The 25,357-nt window shown below is 36.5% G+C and overlaps 1 protein-coding gene across 1 annotated transcript in view; it reads left to right on the top strand.

The window, feature by feature from the left end:
- ascc3 (activating signal cointegrator 1 complex subunit 3) overlaps positions 1–25,357 on the top strand; it is a 174,723-nt gene that overhangs the window by 13,245 nt on the left and 136,121 nt on the right. Inside the window, exons 3-5 of the mRNA XM_053494602.1 lie at positions 491–641; positions 2,849–3,426; positions 11,393–11,513. Coding sequence (XP_053350577.1) covers positions 491–641; positions 2,849–3,426; positions 11,393–11,513 — 850 coding nt within the window. The remainder of the gene's footprint in view (positions 1–490; positions 642–2,848; positions 3,427–11,392; positions 11,514–25,357) is intronic.

Genomic DNA, 25,357 nt, shown 5'->3' with positions numbered 1-25,357 from the left:
ATATTATGCCTTTGATCATGTCGCTCTATTGTGCTAGTCCTCTGTTTCTCCTCCATTATTTATGTGTTTGTGCCAGACACATTCTCAATCCTTTACTTCCTTCCTCGTTTTTCATTAATCTGTCCATCTCCTGATTTCCTGTGGCTCTTCAGGAGTTAGTTTTGCTTCTAATTATCTGATATCAACAGCTTACCTTTAAATTTAAACTAGCTAACATGCTTTTTTAAGCAAAAGAGAAAGTCTAATGCTTTAAAAGTCTAAGCATACAACAGAGATATTTTAATGCTGATACAGTGGTGTGATTCAGTGGCATGGTGTTAAAGGAGTTTATTATGTAAACTAATTCAAATGGAGCCTTTTCATTCCATTTCTATATGAACATTTTTTCTTTGTTATGCGAATGATTTATACGATTCTCTCCTGCTTTAACCAAATACATGAAGAGAGTTCGGTGTTTCAGATCGTGTGTTTATAACGGTTTCCGTTGCAGGCCAAGCGTTTGAAGAGGCAGGAGCTGTTTGCCAGAGAAGGTCTGACCTGGGCAAAGGTTGTCCAGTTTTTTACACAACACTTAGAAAAGAAGGAACAACAAAGAGAGTCTCAGGAGTTGAAAAATCTTCTGCAAGCAGCCAAGCAGATCGGTATAGTATTTTAACTGATTTCCACAAATGTCCTGCATCCTGTCATATTCCTAACTGCTATTAGATTTGTTGTGATGAAATAAAATGTGCAGCAAGCATATCCACACCTACTCCCTTACAAGCAGAAAAAGTTCCTCTTGGCATGTTGTGCTGCAATCACTTAAAAAAAAAAAATCTTTGATCATAAATTAATCAGATTTTTTGATTATAAATTAATACAGGAAGTCTTGGATCATGTAATATGGAAAGCCCTCTGCAGGCCAATTTAATGCCACTGTGACTCAACATGTTAATAATAAAAGTTTTATGAATTTTCAGTTGCTATGATGCATTTTACAAAAGAAAAAAACAGTACAATGAGTATGGCATAGGATGACAAGAGAATCAGAGAACCTCTATAAAGATTGAGGTAGCGGTAATAGTGAGTCTTGCATGACACATGCTAATTGACCAAAAAATATCCTCGTTACTGAAAACTCACTTTTTATGACTTTTCGTTTTCTACATGAGACCAGATCAGACTGATTATATCACGGACTGTATTAATTTTCCTTTAATTGCAGATCTTTATAGTATAATCTGACATTGAGAACACGCATTACTTCCCAGTCTGTTACAGGATACAGTCATGGTTTTATTGGGATCATGATACTGTGTGACGAGTCGTAATCTGAGGCTGATGAACTTGCGCAGTCTAAAACTAGCCTTAGCCAAACGCACATGTTAAACATTTTTAGAAAGCAGGATGTTAAGGTCGTTTACCTTACACCACTATCATACACTTAAAATAAACATAGCCAGTCACAAGGGTGAATGTCACAACACTGTAGTGCTCATCTTTCCCGATGTGCCTAATAATTAGATTAGATGCAAATCCCACAGAATGCAGTCTTAGTCATACTGAGCTGCATACCGTGTCCCATCACAAAGCTTATATTACTGTTCTGATCCTGTTGTCAGGGGACAAGGGAGGTAGGGTGCAGGCAAAGCAGCAGGGCACGGATTGCGACGTTGCAGGGCTCTCTTTTCCGCTAATCCCACCATAGCTGCACTGAATGCAAGCAAGACTCCTCACAGCAGGCCTGGAGTATTTGTGATAGAAATCAAAGACAAAAAGGATATTTTTTGTTTTGTAACCGAATAGCTGATTAAAGTCTTCATAAACAGCTCAGTGGTGTATATCAGGATGATGCCCAGACGATGCTGTAGCTTAATTAACAAAACAACAATTATTTTCTCATTTAAATAGCTTAAAAATGTGCTTTTGGGATGTAGATAAAGATTATCTGCTTATTAGCTGAAGTGTTGCTATGTTCTACAAAATACAGTGAGACTGTACTGGAAATAGTACTGGACTGGAAGATGTACTATGTAAGGACATTTTAGTGCAGGATTCTTCACTTTCATTGGTTACTGTATTTTTTTAAAACAAAAACATGATTAAACAAACTTTCTCATATTTTTGTTGTATATTTAAAAAAGTAACCCTGAAAAAAATGCAATTAATGGAGGTAATTTAATTGATGAGTAGTTCAGGTGATTTTGCTAGAAATCTATTTTACCGCTAAACAGAGTGTAAATGTGTTATATAGGCTTCGGTATAAATCACACAGACAAAGGTTGGAATTAATTAATAAGGCTATTCTAAATCCATTAATTTGCTATACCCAATAACACGCACCGGTGTAAAGCATTACATAAGGAAAACTCCTTTACTATACTTTTTCAGAGCAAATATTTTTTAGCTGATAGATGTTTGTTACATTAAGAGTAGCAAACTGCAAGTGCATATTTAATACAGTTCACACAGTCTCCTTTGTGCAATTTGCAAACAGGCCACACAGACATTTCCAACTAGATTAAAGAACCATTTTCCAAGTTTACACATTTTAAAATGCACAGAAATGAGCAATTACTCATAGACAATGAGCAGTAGGTAGAAAGTGAGCTGCATTCAGAGAATTTTAATTGGCCTAAATCCTTGTCTTCCTGTCTTTTGGTCACATTTTCTCCTTTAATTGGACATTCAGCCTTTTTCTGCCCCATTATTAAAGTTTTTCGTGGCAAGCATTGGGCTGAAATATTTCTTTAACAGCAAAGGCATGGGCAGTGAAGTGAAAGTGGTTTTAATAATTCTCTCACATGGTACAGTGGAACTTTCTACCAAGTAATCACTGTGCTTTCTATGTTCTCTGTAAACTTTACAGTGGGTACAGATTTTGGGCAGGATGCCATTGAAAGCGCTGCCGTCTTCTTGTTCAAAACATTTCACAACAAAGAGCAGATCGGCCATGAAGAGACTCGGGCTGTTAAGCAGATGTTTGGACCTTTCCCTGGCTCGGCGGCTGACACTGCCTTTGCTGCCATCAGCCAACTGGTGGCTCAGCTTGGAGAGTCCCAGGTGGAGGCTTTCGTCCAGACCCAGACGTCAAACAAGCCTTCAGACCATGCAATGGCGTTTGGAAGGAATATTGCCTTCTCTTTTGACACATACGTCCTAGACACTCCAGATAGTCTTCCATGGGAGGAGGAAAATAATGAGGAACTGAGTCTGGACTTCAACAGCTTCCTGAGCAAACATGCTGGTGGGCGTAGCACTGGTTTAGAGAGCACTGAAGCACACTCGGTGAGCCAGAGCAGCAGTGCCGATCGCTCAATCCTTAGAAGAGAGGTGGAGAAGTACCTGAGTGGAGGTAACATGGGCTCATCCAGTGTAGAGGAGCTTTGTACCTCGCTGTTTGAGATGCTGGCTTCTACCAAGAGTGATGATGAACTTCAGAATGAGGTGAGAGCCAGTGTGTATGTATTGTGCTTTAAGGGAACCTCAAACCATATTCTGTTCAGTGATGGGGTGAAGTTGACACCTTTCATAAACGCTAAACATTTCTTCACAGAAAACAATAAAGATTTCTCCACAATTGCAAAATGTCAAATAAATGACATTTTTAGGTATTATGAAAAATATGTCCTTATTCATGGTCGCTTTCTCTGGACTAATGGTTTAGTGTCCTTCTTCCAAGCATTTTTGTGGCTTTTAATGGCCTGTGTTTAGAATATTGGAATGGAAGAAAAGATGTGCTCTTAGTGATCCTGACCATGACAGGATAGTTGGTGGCAGATAGGAAAGGCCTTGTTAATGAGAGAGGTCAATATTGATCATTTTAATGAGCTGTTACAAGGCTATATATTTTTTATACACCAAAATAAAAAGGCTTTAATAAAATCACTCTTTCTTTTTCTATCAAGGCACACACGAATGGAGAAGTACTCACTTAAATAAAATAAATGAACAATAATAAATAAGGAATGATTTTACCTTGAGTGACATTAAATATAGAAAGTCAACAAAATCAATTGTTATATTGATCTAACATCAATACAATGCAGTAGCTATTGTAAATATATACCCTTTAACTTAGTAAATACAATGTTCTAAGTAAACTGTAAAATCAGCTTTGACATAACCAACCTAACATTTGTAAGATGTTACAAACTTTATAATAAAACCTTCTGAAACTATGTAAACAAAGTAAGATGAAATGTAATTCTGACAATTTATGGTCAGCTTTAAGGTAGTCCAGCTTAACATCAATAACTACCAAGTACTCAAAATGCTATAACAATAATAACTCAAGTACTACCCCAGTTCCACATGGCTTCATTTCAAGTTTCGAGCAAGGAAGACAAGCTGGTGGGACCACATAGCGAGGGTCAGTGACACTGAGAAGCTTTCTGAAGCAATCCTTTTTTAACCATGCTGAGTGGTGGCATACCCTTGGCAATGTGGTAAGCTACAGAGTGAGTTATGATCTTGTACTGTTTAGATGCTTTATCATACGGCAATGAAGGTGAGTGAGTACCTTTCCATTGTAGAATTGTTTGTGGACTGTTTTTTTTGAGATTTGGCAAAGACAGGACATGTCTGACATGCTGCATACTAAAGTGGGTGGAAGCGGCTCAGATGATAAAACAGGTTCATTGTTTTCCTGGTTTAGGGTCTCCTACACAGTTTATACGCAGCTGTGCTCTAATCTCTGTTAGACTTGAAATAAACAAAAGCTGCCATACTGGTGGTCTAACTTTACCTGTTTATTGACAAGTACTTCCTCACGTTCTCTTTCAACTGCATAAACCGTGAAGGCTGAACCAAAATGAGACTGAGGTCTGTTCTACTGTCTCAACATCCTAATTGTGTCATCAGCTGTTAACGCCCTTACTGTGGCACCAATGTAATATTTAATTATTTATGAAAATCATGATCATGGAAAAAAAAAAGTTGTGGCGTAAAGTGGCTGCTGTTGGTTGACATTGTGTAGCACTTAACAACGTATATATATATAATACACATGCTGTGCTGCCTGCCAATGAGTAAATAGTTTGGATCATGTCGATTTATAGAGGAATGGCTGGCAACATTTTACTAATTTAAATGCAAACGTATATAGAAATAATAGCACTACTTAAAAAATAAATTTTGTAGTCAGTGTTACGATACATTAATTGCCACACGCAGAAAAGAACACACCACACATTATCGCTTTCTTCCACCTTCTCTAGCAGTATGCATCATTATCGTTCTATCAGCCAGACCTAGACCCAACCTGTCTTGTGTAGTCCTGGCTGGTGAAAGTATTGATATAATGATGTGGGGAATGTGTCCTTGGCACACTTTTCGCCTTTAACCATCACCTCATGGCTACATCATCTCATGCCGTAAACAGCTGATGATGCAAACACAAAGCATAAGTCGTCTCAAACTGGTTTCATGAACATGACAATGAGTTCAATATTCCTCAGTGACATTTCCAGTCACTGGATGTGGATCCAGTAGAATACATTTTGAATGTGGTAGAATGAGAGATTCATAGCATGAAAGTGCACCTGAAAATCTGCAGAAGCTGTGTGATGCAATCATGTCAACATGGAGCAGAATTTCAAAGGAATCTTTCCACTGTCTTGTGGAATCCATGCTACAAAGGATTGAGACTATTTTAAGAGCAAAGTAAGACCATACTCAGTAGGACCCAATGATTAATGAATAAAAATAAATAAATAAATAAAATATAAATCGCAATCTCGATTCATACTTGCACCTGATCTGATTTCTGAATGATGGTGGTTCACTTGCCTCTGTCTCCCTGCATTACAGATTATGCTGCGTTTAAGGGTTCACTTATTTACTTGACGACAATCCCAGCCTTACTCATTGGTCACGGTCGCACAGTGCGACACAAAACACTATAAATTCACCAGTCAGGCCAGAGATTAGTGAATTATTTAGTCATACAACTCGATCACTATTTGTCGCTCTTCCTGTGACATGAAGACGGACATTTACAGTTTTAATTGGAATATAGCTTACTGTATTAGTTAATTAAACCTGATGCATTGATTCTAGCTGTTATACAAAGGCTTTTGACAACAAATCAAATGCTACATAGAACTTTCATAGATATATTTTAAAATTGAGCGATAAAACCTTTGACAAGAATGAATTCTATACTGTAAACTATGTATTTAATTTTGGACTACTTAACAAACTCTATTAAATTTACCTTACTGTATGCTGGTAATAATTATATAAACTAATACATGTAGTTAAGTTCTGTAGTTAGTTCTGTCCAGAAAACAAAGGTGCTATTTATTAGTTACTTTTATTGCTTTTTTTTTTTTTACATGTTGTTTACATTCAAACTTTTGCAAAAAGTTTGAATCTGCAAACTTTTGACCATGTATATTACTGTTTTCTTTAATTGGAACACATGTACATCTTTACATTTATGCAGGTATTCAGTCAGCCAATCATGTGACAGCAGTGAATGGCTACAATAGCAGAGGTCTATTTTGGACCTCCCTCCTGTCAGCCAAGAACAAGAAAATGCGTCTCCTGAGAACAAGCTCACCTAAATAGACTAGTTAAATGTTGAAAAGTTAGAAAACAAATCTGCTCTTTTTTCCAGTTTTCAGCTGCCCAGTTTGGGTGAATCATGATAGCCCATGATTCTTGTTCTTGATGCAAGGTAGTGGGACCTGAATTGGTCTTTTGCTAATGTTGCCTATGCTCTTCAGGTATTAGGTATTGTGATGCATTTTTACATGCTTTTCCGCTCACACCTGTGCTTATTTAAGTTACTGTAGGCATCGTGTCAGCACAGACCAGTCTGCTCATTTTCCACTATTATGTCTCTTTAACAAGGTGTTTAGCCTACAGGCACAAACAATCCTTTCTCGTTTTATCTTACCTTATTCTGTATAATTTCTACAGACTGTTGTGTGTAAAAGTCCCTAATGAACAACAGTTTCTAAAATAGCCAAACCAGCCCATTCAACACCCAACAACCATGCAATAGTTACATAGTCACATAGATCAGACTTTTTCTCCATTCTGATTTGGATGTGAACATTAATTGAAGCGTTTGACATCTACATGACTGTATGCACTGCGTTGCTGTTTTATAAATGTCCGGTTAGATGCCTGTATAAATTTACAGGGTTACAGATGTAAATTTAGGTTAAAGTAGGTATTGGATAGTCAGTGTCCTGTGTAGTGATTGCTAATTATTAATATAGAATTCTTTTTGCTAGTGGTGGGTTTCTACGTTTCATAGTACAGTGAAATCTTGGATTGCAAGTAACTTGGTCTGTGTGCATTTTGCATTCTGCCATAATTCTTTTCAAAGGTAAAGTGCAGGTTAATTAGTTTTATTTAATATTTGGTATTAATTATTTTTATATGAATATTTTTGGGTTGTGGCACAAATCATCAAAGTTTCCATTATTTCTCATGTGGAAATTCACTTTAATATACGAGTACATCACTACATCATATGTACATCACTTTGATATATTCTGCTTTGCATGTATTCGCAAGAATTATGCTTGCAATCCAAGGTTTAACTGTACACATACTGTATACAGTGGAACCTTGGATTACAAGCATAATTCGTTCCGGAAGCGGGCTCGTTTTCCAAAACATTAATAAACGAAGTTGAATTTTCCCATAATAAATAATGGAAACTGTAATTATTCTTTCCACAGCCCAAAAAAATAAATACATAAAAATAATTAACAAAAAATATGAAAGTAAAACTAAAATAAATTAACCTGCACTTTACCTTAAAATAAAATTTATTTGTATTTATGTGAGCTAGCAGCTTTTGGCTTGACGTGTGAAACAATGATGTTGGTTTCTGTTTAGATGATGAGAGGATTTTTTTTTGTTGTTGTTTTTTTTACGATTTACCCATAAGAAATAATGGTCAGTTGGCTTTTACAGCAGTGATCAGACTTGACCTGGTTTTTCATCTATCACAAACGTTTTTTTTTCTGAATTTAAATGGAATGTAAATCAGCTGGGTTGTGAAGGTACAGTACAGTATCTTCCTCCCTATTTTCATTCGTTCCATGTTCTTTCTAATTACCTGTAATCAGATGAGTGTTCTCCCACTTGCACTAAACCTCTGTTCTCTCCCAAATCTTAGTGCAGCACCTAAGATATTTTTAATGTTCCTCACGTAGGTGACATTTGGAACCTAACTCTCCCACTGGCGCCTTTAGATGTGGGATGCCCTTTGTCTGCAAGACTCACCATGCTTCTTTTTTTGCGAGTGACTCTAAAGTTAATGGCAAAGTTGAAAGCATTTCCACTTACTGCCCTTAAACTTGACGGAGGTAGAGGGAAGGGCATACAATTGGTACAACCTAGCTTTTAAATATTTTACATTTCTGCTTTAAAAATGACATTTGCTGTAACAGCAAATGCTAGGTCTTTGAAGTGGAAGAAAAGCATAGCAGTGAGCCATTAGACGATAAGGATTAAAGTAAGTTAAGATTAGAATAGAACTGGAACTATGTATACAGACAGCAGACAATGATATCTTTCTATTTTATTTATGGTTATTGTACGAAAAATATTTGAACCTTTTCAATATAAAAAGGTGGAATACAAACACAGTTTAGGGTAAAATATAACAAGCCTGTATATAGAAAAGGAATCAAGCTGTGTGTCTTTGGGACATTTGAGCAAATGAAAAATACCATTTCAAAGACTCAGACAACAATGGAGGAAAGAAAAAATATAGCTGAAAGTCGCAAAACCATTCTTGCATAAAATGTAAGAAATCTTTAAAAAGTTTTCCTCTACTTATCTACAGCATTCATCATCACTCAACATGTCTATGCTTCCAAGTAACAATACTTTCATGTATCCTTGAGTAACCACTTTATTCTGGTCAAGGATCCCGAGCCAGTGTTTCCATAAAAACTAGGTGTAAGAAATGTCCTTTATGGGACACCACCCATTCACAGCCTGACAGTGTAGGCAGTCTACCTTTCAGTGTGTTTTTAAGAGAGAGTCGGAAACTAAAGAACCCAAACGAAAGCCGCACAGACTCGGAGACTCAACTTGGAAGACTCAGCACAGACAGTAAGCAGGGCTCAGGAACAAACCAGGAACCCTGGAGCGGTGAGAATTTACAGAGTATAAAAATGTGCTCTGTGTAGGCAGCAGGATAAAGGGAACTTTATATTCCATAACAACCCACACATTATATTCATATATACTTAATATACACAAACATACATATGTATAGTGTGTATATGCACCATAGTTGTATTTATGCATTTTTTCCAGAAATATAAGACATTTTCAACATGCTTTTATCAACAAGAAACAAAATAATAAATATTAGGTTGAGTTTTATTATTACCATTTAGCTTGTGAGTACCAGGTGCTCTCCCATTTGCTTACTACTAATAACTATATATATATTGTTATTTCTGCTAAAAGCTAGCAATGTAATAACTGAAAATGTGTAGATGTTCTTCATCAAAATTTTAGTACTCTTAATCCAGACAAAGGCAGTGGGGTATTTAAGTTTATCAGAAGTTTTAAAAGGATCAGACCCTAAAGTACATGTCTACAGTATTTCCCTGCTCTATATTTGTTCGCACATATTTGTTCGTCTTCCGTTTTTGAAATGAAATGCATATAAGTTTACAAAGTTGAATTTCCATAAAAAGTCTGGTCCAGAAGTAATGGCACTCTCAGTAAACATTAGTTTTAAATAATGCCTTTTGTAGTTAATTACGCAATATTATACTTGAGGTGATGCTATTGTGCTAGTCATTAGTACGACTGTATGGTTGTAGGCATTACAGGTATGCTGCTATTGGCAAAACAGCACAACCTCAAGCATGATTTTTTTTATGTGATTGTTTATATAACAGTTCCACAAACATCATTTATTATCAGCAGATTATGATTGTTCGTTTATTTAACCAGTCATTTTATTCCGCCAATACATATTCTCCCGCAACTGATGGAACTAACTAACCACGACTGGAGGAGCTAAGGATTGCTAGATAATGGAATTAAAACTAGTCTTAAATTATGTAGTCAAAAATTAAGGAGGATAAACCCTGGAGATGGTGGACAGTCCTGTAAATCTCATACCCTCCCCTTTACGTTTCCACTTATTCTGCTTTAGAATAGCCTCAGCTAACTAATTGTTTTGAGGTTGAACCCAAAATAACATTAAATGCAAAGCCAGTATGCTGTTGAGGGTGTAGAATCTCTTGTTCCACACATCAAGTACTGCCCTTCTTCAGGAGTTAATGATTGCTAGAACATATGTAAAGCAGACTGATTTATATTGTAGTGGACGCTCCTCTTCAGCTAAATGGAGTTTAGGTCTAGAGATGGAATAACTACATGTCTTTTTTTAATTATTTGCATGCATGTTTTAAAGCATTGTCCAGTTGACAGTTCACTTGGATCTTCTTGGCTGAGACAGTATTTAAAATGGTATGGCATTATGGTCCTTACAAGATTTTATATATATATATATATATATATATATATATATATACACACACATATATATATATATATATATATATATATATATATATATATATACACACACACACATATATATATATATATATATATATATATATATATATATATATATACACACATACATATATATATATATATATATATATATATATATATATATATATATATATATATATACACAGATACTCCACTATATTTAAAAGTGGTGATTATTTTTTCTTCTTCTGTGTAAACATTCTTCTGTTCAACCAAAACCCACCTTAAGTGTTCACTGCCAAAAAAACTCTATTTTTGTCTTATCTGACCACATAATCTGACTCCACTCAAAATTCCAGTGGCATCTACCGAACTCCAGCCTGCTATGAGGAAAATGCTTTCTTCTGGCATGTTTTTGAGTACTATGTTTGCCTAGAGTTCATGTCTAATTGTAGATTTTGAGACTTCATGATCCTAGCATGTTTCTACAAATTTTCAACTGGGTGGGGTATGCAGAGAAAGTTTGCCTCTATAGCCATCCTTTTTATGTAAGAGAAAAGATTTGTGTTGTATTTTGACTGTGGGCTTAAGATAATTAACCACCAAGCCGTCTTATAACCATGTGTTCCCCATCTTTTTCAAGGGTGCCAATGTTTCTGTAGCTGACTGTATGTTTAGTTTTTTTGTTTGTTTTTCCTTTTGCTAAGTGCCAGGTGTCTGTGTTCAGCAGACTGTACAGCAGATGAGATTCTGCTCCAGATTTAGAAATATGGGAGATAATGACTACCATTGGCATATAGAGAGGATGATGTTTTTGGCTGCAGTAAGAATAATTTTTTTTTTTGCACACATATGGCCTGATAAACTAATGCAGAATTCTGTCTCTTTTTTTGTGTGTGTTTTATACACTCAGCTGTTTGAGTTTCTTGGTCCTGAGGGATTTGAGATGATCTTAACGCTTCTCCAGAAAAGGTCTGATATTGTAGACTCCCTTCTGTCTGCGCCACCAGACAGCAGAGTCAGCTACCCGGCAGGTGAGTCGTGTAGTCTTCTAGCTTCAGACGCTTAGACTGATGCTGTCCTCCACCACGTAGTGACAGAACTGCTTATTTATTGAATGATTAATTGCACATGTACCAAAGAAACACTCGCACAAACCGTTACACACAAGCTTTTTTAAATAAAATTTATGCACTATAACCTCCTCTTTGTACGTTTTAAAAATAGTAGATTGTGCAAATTAGGGTGATTTTACATATGATGCATTGGATCTGTTCAGATCTCACTTTGCACTGTCCATTGAATGTTGCAGAAATAATATTTTATAATATTATATTTGGACAAAAGAATGCACAGTAGCCAATATTGTTATCTTATACAGATATTTACTTAGAACTTGTTCTACAGTACGTTCTTAGTGATTAACCAATATTTTAGGTTTTTATTTGGTTAAATATTTGAGAAACACAAATATTTTAAAAATATTTTTCTAGTGCTGCACAATTAATCTCATAAAAATCTAAATCGCAATGTGGACCTGTGGAAATATTTAATCACAAAGTCTGCAATTTATTCCAGGTAATATGCACATGGGTGTTATTAATATTCTAAGTATTTGTTCATATTTTTCTTTTATATTTTTGAGGTGTTGTATAAATATTTACCATCATTATCTTAATGAGATCATTAGTGCCGTTGTTTGTTGTTATTGTAGCCTCAATAACTAAATTTACATAAAAAAGGTTAATTTAACAGTTTTATGTTGCAGTTTAAATAACAATAAGTGTCAGAATAAATGCAGGTTTTTTTTTATTGGATCGTGCTGCCTTGTACCCAACGAAACCAACCAAATAGGAAATTAACTAAAAGTATTAAATTGTCTTTGTTTTGAAATGGTAAAATGTGTGATATGTTTTTTTTTTCCTCCTTTACTCCATCTATACATGTGACTGTCATGTTTGCATGAACTTTGCATGATACCAGACATTCACTAGAGACCAATTGAATAGCCTATTATAGATCTGTGATTTATAATATAGTTGCATCATTCTGGCCAGACATGAGATTTTGCATTATTTACCATGCTGGGTTATCAGGTCTGTGTGCAATATTAATGAACAGGTGAATGTCTTTTCTGCTGAAAACCTCAGCTGGTCTGATCAGCTACCAGCTGCCAAAAGCCAGAACTGGTAAATGCTAGTATATGGAATGAATTTTAGCTAGAAAACTTCCAAACATTAATCAATTAATCATTTTAATCAAGTAATAGGGAAGCTGGCAAAGCCATCGGTGTAGTCAGCCCAGTCTGTTCATTTGCATTGAGCGTTTTATACAGTTATTCTTTAGACAAAACATCTTCTGTCCGCACAAACGGATAAGAAGTATTTCTGAAATTTCTGCTCGTAGAATGTTCGGTGATGTTTTATCTTTTGTTCTTTTTATGTCAGAACTCCTTGGTAAAATTCCACCATTAAACCCTGCTATAATATTTTCTTATGTCAAATGTGTTTTTAATGTGATTTTATCCTTTGTTTAAAGAATTGGTCAAAATTCAGTGATTTTATTATTTATCACTAAAAAGAAGTGATAGAAATCCGTTTAGTTTTCTTCACACTTTAGTCTGGAGAGCGTTTATAGTGTCTGTTGCTTCCAGGCAGTTGTATTAAGTGGTTCTACGAATTTCCTGATTGCTAATTAATGACTGCTAATAACTTATTAATGACGCTTTAAATCCATGACATTTTACTAACCTTATTCACCACCTGGTGCTTAAGACTAGGACTAAAGGATAATATAAGAATTTTTCAAAACAATATTTTTGCTTTTCAGAATGAATGTGGTGGTAAACAACACTGATGCCTTTCAATCCTCTGTTTTTTTTCCTATTTCTTTGTAGCTCTCTTTTCCTTTCTTTGTTTCCACATGCCTGCATGTCTGATGACTTTCTTTTAAATTATCCTGTTTTCTGTTCTAATACTTACTCCAGTTCTATGGCTACAGACACGGACTGTCAAAAAGAACTAATGGGCTCCTGGCTAGTCAAAAAGTTCACTTGCCAGATTGCTTGTGAGATGAGAGTTACCTTGACAACCATGGCTAGAGGTCAAAAGACAGGCTAAAAGCTGCTGATGAAATTGCCCACTCTTTGCATCCCATTAAGAGAGGTGGGTTTGCATTGTGTAGGCTTGTCAAAAGCTGATTAGCTCTAACAGTGCATGCTCTTTTGTAGGAGTCCAAGCATTAAATGTTATGATGCAAAAAACCTTAACCTTCAAGTGAACTTTGTGCATAATTACTAAATAGCTTGACGCGAAATAAGAATATTGGTTATGATTTTTAGCTGGATTATCAGTAAGTCATGTGGATGTTTTTTTTAATGAAACCATTTGTATTTATTTTGATATAAAATATCATACATTTGACGGCGTAGTGGTTACCACTGTGGCCTCACACTTTCGGGGTTGAGGGTTTGTGTGTGGAGTTTAAATGTTCTCCCTGTGCTTGGTTGGTTTCCTTCAGGTACCCGGGTATCCTCCCTCAGTCCTAAGACATGCAGCATGCAGATAAGGTTAATTGGTTTTCCCAAATTGCCCATAGAGAGTGTGTGTGCGTGTGTGCGTTCGTGCGTGTGTGTGCTACCCAGTCTAGGGTGTACTCTGGCTCCTGCCCAAAGGCTCCCTGCGACCCTGTACAAGATAAGAGCAGTACAGAAAATTAATAAATTAATAAATATTATACTCTTGTACACGGATCAGTTGTTTTCTTAAACCAGCACTTCAGTCTCCAGTGAGCACCGTATTCAATTAATACTTTATCTCCATTTCATCACAGTCATAAAGTCTGCTTACATCTGCAAGATTTTTGCCATAATGTGTTATCACTTAAGCTTTGGAAATATACACTGTGTAAGCACTCAATCCTTTGCCCAGACTTGGCACATGTTGTCTTCCTGTTGTTAGAACAAGCATTGGAAAATGTCTTTACATTATCACTACTGAACTGTTCAAATATTATATATATAACATCAGGTTATTGCAGGCTTGATTCCTTTCCATAAGGGATTTCATGCTAATGAAAAGCAAATGCAGCAAAATACACCGTTTAAAAAAAAATCACTAACACATTGTCTTGGTAATTGCTTTGTATAGGGTTTAATAGCTAACGCCGAAACAGAACCATCTTTCAGAAATTGCCTCAGTTCCGTGCAGTATAATGGCAAGCACATGTTCTTGCACAGTGAAGCCGAAATCCAGGCAAAAGAGGCACATCAAAGCAAAGAAAGAAGAAACAGTGGTGCAGTTCCACCCAAGTTTTGGTGTCAACACAGGACTGTGGAGATACTGATGTGATCATGTCCCAAATGCAGTGCTGACGAAAAGAGAAGAGAAGAGTTGCCTTTGAGATGGAAATGGCGGGGTGGGAGTGAGGGTGTTGGAGACAGCATGAAAAATTCAAAAGAACCTTTTGAGTATTGATGGGCCATCGCTGTCAGTGAGAGGATGGACAAGCCTAGGACTAGAGTGCAAAGAAATGAGATTTGCAGGATGGAAATATTATTTGGGGCTAGAAAAGACAAGCTGGCTTTTCCATAATGGGTGTAAAAACCAGACAGAAACATATAATAGGACATGAAAAGTTTCAGATCAGGTTGTTTTTGTGACAGACGGGAACATGTTTTATGCATAGATTAAAAAATAGCTTTTACGGATTAAGTTTCACTTTAGTCTGGTTACAGAGTTGGGTATTGTTAGTAAAGATAATCTGGAGAATATTTAGGACAAAAAAACAATCTATAACCTTAGCAGAGACATATTATACTTCCTGGCCAAAAAATTCATTACACAAAAATATTTCATTTGACCACATATATCTTGATTACGATGTGCAATGTGGTGTCTAATCCATGTAGGAAAATTATTTTTTGTGCTCCCAGAACCACACTTTCACAATTTCCAGAGTCCTAGAATATGGCCGTGCCATCAGGGAAGGGAAACTTCATAGATGTGATACCCTGGTCATTCAGTACAATCAGGTCATCAGCTGACTTTATTTTAATGCCACATTATGTTGCTAAGTCTAGACCTGACCAACTGAAGTAATCCCACATCATTATGTATCATTATGTAATGTTCTATGGGTATGTCACTTTATGTGCTACTTTCCTTCCTCCCTGATGCACACATCACTCTAGAATAGGGTCTGTCTGGACTCACCAGACCACCTGACACATTTCTATTGCTGTAAAGTCCATTTTATGCTCCCTGGCAAACTGAAGCCTTTTTTCTGACTAGTTTCACTGAAAAGTCTTTCTCTGATCATAGTCATTCATGATTTTTTTTTTTCTTTTTCCGAGCAGGCTTATTACGCAGACCTGATGGATCAGCACTACCCTCACAACCCACTATAAGGATTTAGTAATGTGTCGGTTAGTTCTTAACCCAATTCCAGGAATTTTGCCGGCCGGGCACTGCATTTTGCTTAGAAAACCGATTTGTACTGGTATGAGTTATTTTATAATATTTATGATATGAGGGTATTTTAAGTACCCTGTCCCAACACCTGTTTACTTTGTCATAAACTCAGTCTGTAAACATCACAGAAACTGCTAGTTGCCTGGCATAGCCTCTGTAAGCGCATAAAAAAAACAAAAAAAAAACCTTTAAACAAGTAAAAAAAAAAAAAAAAAGCTGATAATGCTCTGAAAAAGGCATTAAATAGAATAAAACTTATAAATTTTATACAACTATCTTTGGTAGTGCTTTGACAAGATTGGTTCTTTATCACTGTTAAAAGTGTTTACCTGAAGGCAACTTTTAAAGCTTTAAATTGTTTGTTTGTAAGGCCTCGCATAAGCAGATATATTTTTATTACTCGGAGCAAGACGTTTTAGGTGGTCCTGTGGATAAACCACCTACATGAATGAAATAGATGAAATAGATGCAACAACCTCTTATGCAGTTAAAGATACTAACAAGCTAACAGCAACAACTTCTTGTCTGTTCTTGCAGAAGCAAGTAGGATTAAGACCATGCATTTATAATATTATTGTTGATGTTAGTATAAACTTATAATAGGCTATAATAGTGTTGAAAAGCATAGGTCAAGGTAAAATGGTAACACATCAACCAGCCCACACAGGAATCAGTTTAATGTGTAAAAACAAACATTGTCAATAAAAAGTATAGCAAATGGATTTGCTGTTAGACAATCAGCACTCAGAGTGCTCTGTTGAGATGTGGGTCGTACTAGATTTTTCTCCTATTAAGCATAATCTATTAGCATAAGTCTTTTATTTAATTGGCTTGTGTTTTCTTTGCTATTGTGGTTGAACAAACATTAGGTACTTTTAGCCTCCATATCAGTATAACATGAAGTTAATTATGTTAAACGATAAATGACAAAACCAGGAATTACTCAAAACACCTTTATTAACAAACACTGTCAGGCTTCAAAACACACAACACCTCTAACTTCTCCCGTAACTCCTTTGATCATTCTGTATATGCCCCCTCTTCACAATAAGAGCCCTCTTTTACCCCACCCTGGTAAATTATAGCAATTATTTCTTTTATTCAAGCAGTCATATAGAACTTAACAAATTATCAGCTTACGTCCTTGTTTAAAAGTGTCGACAGACCTTGCTAAGGCTAATTCTGTGTTTATGGGAGGGTATGGGGCAGGCTGAAGGAGAAAAAAATATTATATACAGTACTGTGCAAAAGCCTTTAGGCACCATATTATATGCTGTACCAATTTAGTTATATATGTTTATCATGTCGGCATAATTATGTACAAAATCATTCAGTATTTCCATATATAACTTTAAAATTAATAAATAAATAACATTACAGGAGAATATATGCATGGCTGTAAAAAATATATATATATAATCCAAGACAAGAAACAAAAAACCTAATGTTTGCTTCTGGGATTTGCATACAAATAGAAAGGAGCGAGTGTGACAAAGTTACCAGAAGAACTTATATTCTCCAGCAAGCTCAGTAAAACCTATGAGTTCTTCTGGTAACTTTGTCTCACTCGCTCCTTTCTATTTTTATGTAAATTCCAGAAGCATACAGTACATTACGTTTTTTGAAATAATATAGTTTTTTTTTTTTAAGTTGTATATGGAAATACTAAATGATTTTGTACATAATTATGTAGGCATCATAAACATGTATAACAAAATTGGTAGAGTATATAATATGGTAACTAAGTCTTTTGAACAGTACTGTAAATGTCGTCAAACCTTAGCGGAGGAAATTTAACAAATCTTGGCTAATGTACCTTTACCAGTTCATTTGTGGCATGACTGTAAGAAATACGCGTTTAGGTTTTTAGCCAATCCATAATGTCATTTTTGTATTAAAAAAAGAAAGCACTAGTACTGTAAGCGCTATTTATAACCAAGCAAAATCCTGTTCCATTTATAAATATTAAAGTCATTAGTTCATTAGTATCACATCAATGAGTAACAGTGAACATAATAGAGATGCGTAGGGAAGCCTGGATAATGTAGCGGGAATGATGCTCACAGTAATAAACTAATAGCTTTGGGTCACTTGGAGGCACACAGCTGTTTATAGCCAGGCTGGGAACAGCATGTAAAGATGCAGTTTTCCTCAGTCATCTGGATAATTAACCATTTTGTTAAATAATAAACCAACAAACTGCACAGCTGGTGTGTGCTATTTCATCAAGCATATTCGGGATCTCAATATGTGGTTGTATAAATTGTTATTAATTAGGTCATCTCCCTGTCTGTTGATACGACAGCAGAACACAGAGGTTATTTAATGAATTATGATGAAAGCCTCAGTTCATTTTTAAGTGAATGCCTGCTAGCCTGCAGCATGACGGAGCAGTTTTCCTCAAGTGTGGGTTGGGTCTTTGTTTTGGCGAAATGAATTAGCTCCGATCCTTTTGTAATCAGATTGATTGGTTTCCTTTAATTCAGCCTTTTGTAATGCCGTACCTGACATTTCTGATCTCCGTGCACCCTCTGTGTAATTAAGCCTTTGGCAGTTGCCTGTTATTAATGGGATATCGCAAGTTTTATCTTTATCGAAAATGTTATGTCATAGTGTAAGACAGATCGCTCTCCCACTTACCCTGTACAAGCAGAATATGTGTCCAGGCTCTTTTATTCATGAGTGCAGAAAGGTAAGTTTTTTTTTTTTTTTTTGTCTTTGTTTCAAGTCTTACAGCCAGAAAAATGAAAAGAGAAAAATCGTACTACTTGTTCATGTTCACAAATTTTTTTTGTTCATTTTTCTGTATTGCTCGTGCTGCTAATTAACATCTAGCCAAAAGATACAAACTGTAAACTCTATAGTTTTGTAGTAGATAGATAATTAATTAGCAGATATAAAAATTAGCCTGCTAATATAAAGTACCCTGCCTCGTGCCCTAAGCCTCCTGTGATAGGCTCCAGGCCCCCACGACCCTGGATGCAGGATAAAGCGGTATAGAAGATGAGTAAGTGAGTGATGAAGCTTTAATTTTTTTTTTTTTAATAGTTGACATGTACAGTACATAATGAAGAGACCTCAATTCATTTATTTATTTGTTTGTTTGATTGCTTTACAGCACTAATTAAAGTGAACAGCACCGTGAACTGTGAACAGAACCAACAGCACCGTTAACAACAATGATTCTAAATGTAAAGTTATGAAGCAATTTTAGCTCATAATGTTGTTCAGAATATAGACACTAAAACTTTTTTTTTTTTTTTTTTAGTTTTTGAAAAGTATTATAATTTGACAAAATATTTGGGTTTTGTTATATGGGTTAAGAAACTTAAAATTATCGACATGTAAATGATTATCTCCATCACACGCAATCCAGCAAGCAGAGAGGATAGGACTAGGCGATGAAGCGATCTTTAATCGATATCGCAATAAAATTTATATTAACTACAGTGATATGAATTAGACATTTTCCTTAATACGGATAGGCTGTCAACAGCTTAGACACACCGTCAACTAACCCTAGGTAACTAAGTAACAGCAACAATTCAATTCAATTATTTTATAGTCATTGTTATAAATAACAAAGTATAAATAACAATGAGATATTATTAGAGCACCATCTGTTCAGGCATGTATTAAAGTGCCACCCTAGTGCAGCAGTGCAGTAACCACTAACTGGCTATGTGAAATAGGATATAAGGCGAGATGGGGCCACGAACCAAAAATGTGTGTCTTATTGTGTGGCTGCAGTAATGCAAAGTCCAGTTCAGTTATTTTAATAGTAATGTGTGGTGTGTAGTGATACAGTAGGTGTGGGCAGGGGCAGGGGCAGAGAGAGGTGTAACGAATCGTTAAGTAGCCTCACAGCTTGTGGAAAGAGACTGTCGGGTGGTTCTAGTGTGGATCGAACGATACCTTCCACCTGAAGTCAGTTGTTCTGGAATAGTTCTTGCAAGAACAGTACTGTCAAGTGCATTTAAAAACTCAACAGGCACCAGGTTGAGCACCTCTGCTGGAGAGGAGAAGTTCATTTAGTGTTAGCAGTCCCTAAAGTCACCAATTAACAACACTTCAGATTAGAGTCGTTCTGAAGGCTTTACAGAGCGTAAGAAGCAGACACATCTCAATATACAGTAAACTGTTCAAAGGAGATTATTGCATAGTTTGCATGCCTTCAGCTTTGTTTTACAATGTAGTAAGAAATAAAAATCAGAAAGGCCATGGGATTAAAAGGCGTGTCCACACATTTTTTACCCAGTAATAGTAACGATAGACCACAGCTATTCATTTGCAGTTTTTTTGTCTTGTACATTAAAATTTTTCCTACCATAAAGCATAATGTAAGTTACTGGTAAGAAAAGATCTTTGGGAACATCCAAAAGAAGAATGGAACAGTTGGGGCATGAAAGCAGTGATGAAATTTAACTTGCAGTTTGCTTCAAAGCTGAGGAAATTGTTGACAAAAAAAGGCAACAAAAAAATCAATAATATGAAAGTATTTTGGATATATTAAAGCTACAAAGCGCAGTACCGGAGTGCATTTATGACCTGCAGGCATGCGTGCACAGGCTGGTGAAGTTGTGGCTCGTAGCCAGTTGCCAGACTTGAGTGTTATAACCAGAGATAATCTTTTATATTGATGTGAAGGAATGAGAACCCAGTAACATTAATACATTATCACAGAACCTGTAAAACCTACACTGTGTTTTATTGCCGTTTCAGAAAAGTTCTTTGCTGATATTTATACAGCGACAAAACCGAAGCTGCATATTAATGCATGTGGTTATCATCACCAAATAAAAAAGGCTAGGAGCAAAGGGTCACTGAGAGAACATCAAATTGTCAGAGTAAAATAAAAAGTCAAACCTTTAGCCACCATTGCTTTGTATTACGTTTATGCGGTCAATCGGAGAGGCACGCTGCTGCAAGCATTAAACATAGAAACACAGCAGTCAGTGCAGAGTGTATGCCAAGCTGTTCCAAAAACTGTTTTGCGGCCTTTTCATTTTTATTAGTTAAAGTCAACCAGCAACACACTTAGGTCCAGTGTGCTGCTGCGTCACTACTGGAAACTTTTAAGATGGATAATTTTCCTGTATGATAATCAGTGCAAGAGTTGACATTGTGAATGATTTAACACACCTTGTAAGTGTAATGTTTGTGATTCTATTTTTTGCTTTGAAGTTTACTCTTCTAATGAACTCTTCTAGGGTTGATGATTTGATTTCAGCCTCATTCCAGGCACGAGTACAACATTTTATAAAATAATCGCCCTGGGTCTGTGTTCATGTAGGGTTAGGGTTAGGATTGGCTTCCAGTCCAGGGTTTACCCCGCCTTTTGCCCAATAATAATATTTAATTATTTGTCACATGTACCTCACGGCACAGTGAAGTTATTTTTTTGCAAATTCCAGGAAGCTGGGGTTAGAGCGCAAGGTCAGCCAGGTTACAGTGCCCCTGAAGGGCTCAACAGTGGCTCGAACCCCTGACCTTCTGATCAGTTACCCACACAGTATGATTGAAGACCAATCTCTGCTATCTGTTATCACCCAAATGAGGATGGGTCCCTGTTGAGTCCGGTTCCTCTCAGGGTTTCTTCCTACTGCCATCTCAGGGAGTGTTTCCTTTACTCTTGTCACTGTTGCCGTTCCTTCTTGGCTCATCAGGGACAATCTGATCATTTTGATTGATACACATTCACATTTCATACAAACTTCCATAATTCTTATGATTATGTAAAGTTGCTTTGCGACAATGTCAATTGTTAAAAGCGCTATACAGATAAATAAATTTAATTGAAATTAACCCACAGCCTTAACTGTTTGAGCCACCACTGGCCAAGGGTGGGCTTGGGCACTAAATGTCAAATCCTTCTGGGATAGGCTCCAGGCCCCCCGTGACCCTGCATAGAATAAGTGGTATAGAATGCTGACACACATCAAGCCACAACACAGCTGAACACACTTGGAGGAAAGAGCTATCTACCCTCTTACTGTATGCATACACAGGCTCTCAAATGCTCATAATTTTCTTGTGTCTCTGACTGATGGAAAAAGAAGTAACACCATCCCTCCTGCCCAGGCAGCAAGATCAGTTATTTCTTTGTTGGACAGTGGTCATGGATGATTGAGCAATCATCAGGATATGGACTCGCTGTCTCGTGACGGTAGGAGAATGTTTTTCTCCTTCTTCACTCGGTGTAAGATGTTCTATCTCGGGATTTTGTGTCGTATACCTGATAGAGGACTATAGCTGTATTTATATATGTGAAATTTTTTTTCATGATATATCATCCTACTGCTCTACCATAACACCTACAGTATAACATAATAGCTTTTTCTCAACTATGTTTACTTCACTGTTTTCTGTGAGTTTGTGTCATATTCATGTGTTTTGTGTCTGAACAGCTGATATTGCAGCAATATTGTTGACTGGGTTATATTTCATATCGCTCCTTCTCCTGTTACAGAGAAATGCTGTGTTGCTGTAGGGCCAGACTGCTTCACCTACCTCTCTCAGAGAGTCAATGAGATTAGGGATTATTTCTTCCAGTCCTTCCATTCGAGCAGTGTCAACATATCACTGATGGTTTGGCTAATTTAATAGAAAGTAAGTGGGCTTTCCTGCTTGCACACCTGGGTAATTTCACACTCACCAATCCTGTTATTGTGTGATATTTTTGGATTTTTTTTTCTTCCTCAAATATATTTATCTAGGAGAGAAAAAAATTGCATCGAAAAAAGAAAAACCCAGTGTTTAGTGTCTTTAGTGGAGTTTTATCGTTTGTTTCTCCCTGATAATAAATAGCATTATTTAATATATATATCTGGCTGAAAGTGTTAATTTACATCTAGGCTTTAAACACTCCAAGAATGCATGAGAATGATTTTAAGTGGATGCGACATACATATCCTAGTGAGTAGCTACGAACTAACAGTGTCAATTAAACCGCGGCCTTTGTACAATTAACACTGTTGCACCAGAATGTGTCTAGTTAGATCAGCCGGGTCAGAGAGAAAACATCTGGAAAGACGTGGAACTGAAGTGGCTTGTAAATAACACAGACGCGCACACTGTTTCCTGTGACACCTTGAGGACACTGCCTGATCTGACCATCTGGCTTTGAGGGAGGATGTTGATCAAGAGTTTTCAAACAACTTCCGACGTTTCCATGCACAGCTGATGAAGGATTTTGAAAGCTGAGTAAAACTTAGACAGTAAACATCGGGTAGTGTGTGCGGTGCTTGACGAGTGTAACAAGCACATCGGAGTTTTACTGCTGGGTTGACGACAATTTATCAACCAAAAATAGCATGCCTGAGTGTTTTTCTTTTTTTGACATGTTTGAGAGAAACTACTATTAATTAAAGAGGATGGTTTTATTTAAAAGAAAGATTGGAGACAGCACTGTGGCCTCACATCTTGAGGGTCGAGAGTCGAGTCCCAACTTGGGATAGGCATGAAGTTTGCATGTTCTCCCTGTGCTCGCTGGGTTTTCTCCACATACTCTGGTTTCCTCCCGCAGTCCAAAGACGTGCAGAGCAGGCTAATTTTTTAAAATGGTTTACAATTACCCGTACAACATTCAGGGTTGTGAATGCCCTGAGTCCTTTAGGATAGGCTCCAGTCCACCCATGACCCTCTACAGGATAAGCGGTGTAGAAAATGAGTAAGTGAATATTTAAGCAAAATTGCAAGGGCAAGTGTGTGCGCACTTAACATCATCATGGCTGTGATTGCCAGTGTGACATTTTTTATATAACAGTTTTATAAACAAGATTCTTTTTTATCAGAAATATTTTATGTAAGTTACATTTGTGGACACGGTATGATCATTTATGTTTTTCTTCCTAGCTTTTAAAGAATCCACAATACCTTGCAACCCAGCTCACACTGATTTGTATGTTACTGATTGTTTGTTTGTTCTTTATTATGCATTTTTATTTATTACATATACTTACAGTGCAGTGAAATTCTTTTCTTCACATGTACCAACTTGTTAGGAAGTTAGGTCAGAACACCAGGTCAGACCTGATACAGCATCTCATGGAGCAGAGATGGTTTAAGGTCTTGCTCAAGAGCACAGGCAGCTTGATCGTGCTAAGGCTTGAACCCTAAACCTCCTGCTCAGTAACCCAGAGCCTTACACATTCGAGCCACCCCTGCCCGAAAAATAGCTCACAGCACCTGGTGTTTCCAGGCTGTCTCCTGTCCAAGTATTTATCACACCCAGCTCTGCTTTGCTTCTGAGATCAGACATGGTAAGGCATTGTCAGAGTGGGATGTGCATGAGCATACATTTTTAATGTGCTTTGGGTGAAGTTGGTGTGCGTTTTTCCTTTTCATCTCCATTTGACACATCACTTAAAATTTTAAGTTTGACTTACAGTAAGGTTGTTTGAAGGATGTTAGGAGAGCTGAGGCTGTGGTTGGATTAAAGCTGCACTTGGTGGAGTTTGTGATGGGAAAGACGGCTAACCAACCACTTACTGTATAGAGCTTTTGCCAAGCAGAAGAGCATGTTTAGTTGAAGACTTCAATCACAGAGCTTCTCTAATGACTATATCCTTTATTGGGCCATACGTTGTTTTAACAACTGTTACAAAACCAGGGGGGCGTGGTTTAGTATCTTTGGTCTTGATGGTCCCTCTGCTACTATATGTTCAGTTAAACCTGTAGCTGTTGTTAATCACAGACTCCCTGGTCATAATTAATCATCCTAATCTAACATTGACCTCTATAACCTCAGTTTGGCACCACTCACTTTTCGCACTGTTGTCACTTTTTAATCGCTACACCTCAAGTAACAAATCTCAATTTTTACTATCTTTTTTTGTTCACTGTTAAAGTTTCATTACATTCTGCCAGGGCAGTTCTCAGTGAATATTCTATTTATCCTCATTTCATTATATTTTGCACCTAATCAATTAATTCAGTTTATTGTTGTGTGTGTGAACACATGTTAAACACATCTTCTCCTTCAGTGATTTGTTTTTTTATTTTTATTTTTTAAATATTTTATTTTGTTTTTTATTTTTATTGTGTCTATATATATATATATATATATATAAAATATTAACATATATACTATTATAATAACATTACAGGAGAATATATGTATGGCTGTGAAGAAAAAACTATAGTACAAGACAGATTTTTTTAAGGCTGATAAATCTGACTAGGGCTGCAACATCGTATCGCTTAAATCGTTAAAAATCGATTACCAAAAGTGTTGGCAACGAATTTCATAATCGATTCTTTGTGTCATGCAACGCGGAGACATTTGATTATACATCAAAAAAAAATTTTAGTTGAGCGCGGAGCGGAGTGAACACACTCGGTCTTGCGCACTGATGCTAGCAGAGTTCGGCGGCTCACGGATAGGGCGGAGCAAAAATAAACAAAAA

This window comes from Clarias gariepinus, chromosome 4, assembly GCF_024256425.1.
Source record: "Clarias gariepinus isolate MV-2021 ecotype Netherlands chromosome 4, CGAR_prim_01v2, whole genome shotgun sequence".
NCBI classification, from domain to species: Eukaryota; Metazoa; Chordata; class Actinopteri; order Siluriformes; family Clariidae; genus Clarias; species Clarias gariepinus.
Note: the sequence above shows the minus strand (reverse complement) of the source record. Positions and strands in the feature narration are given on the sequence as shown.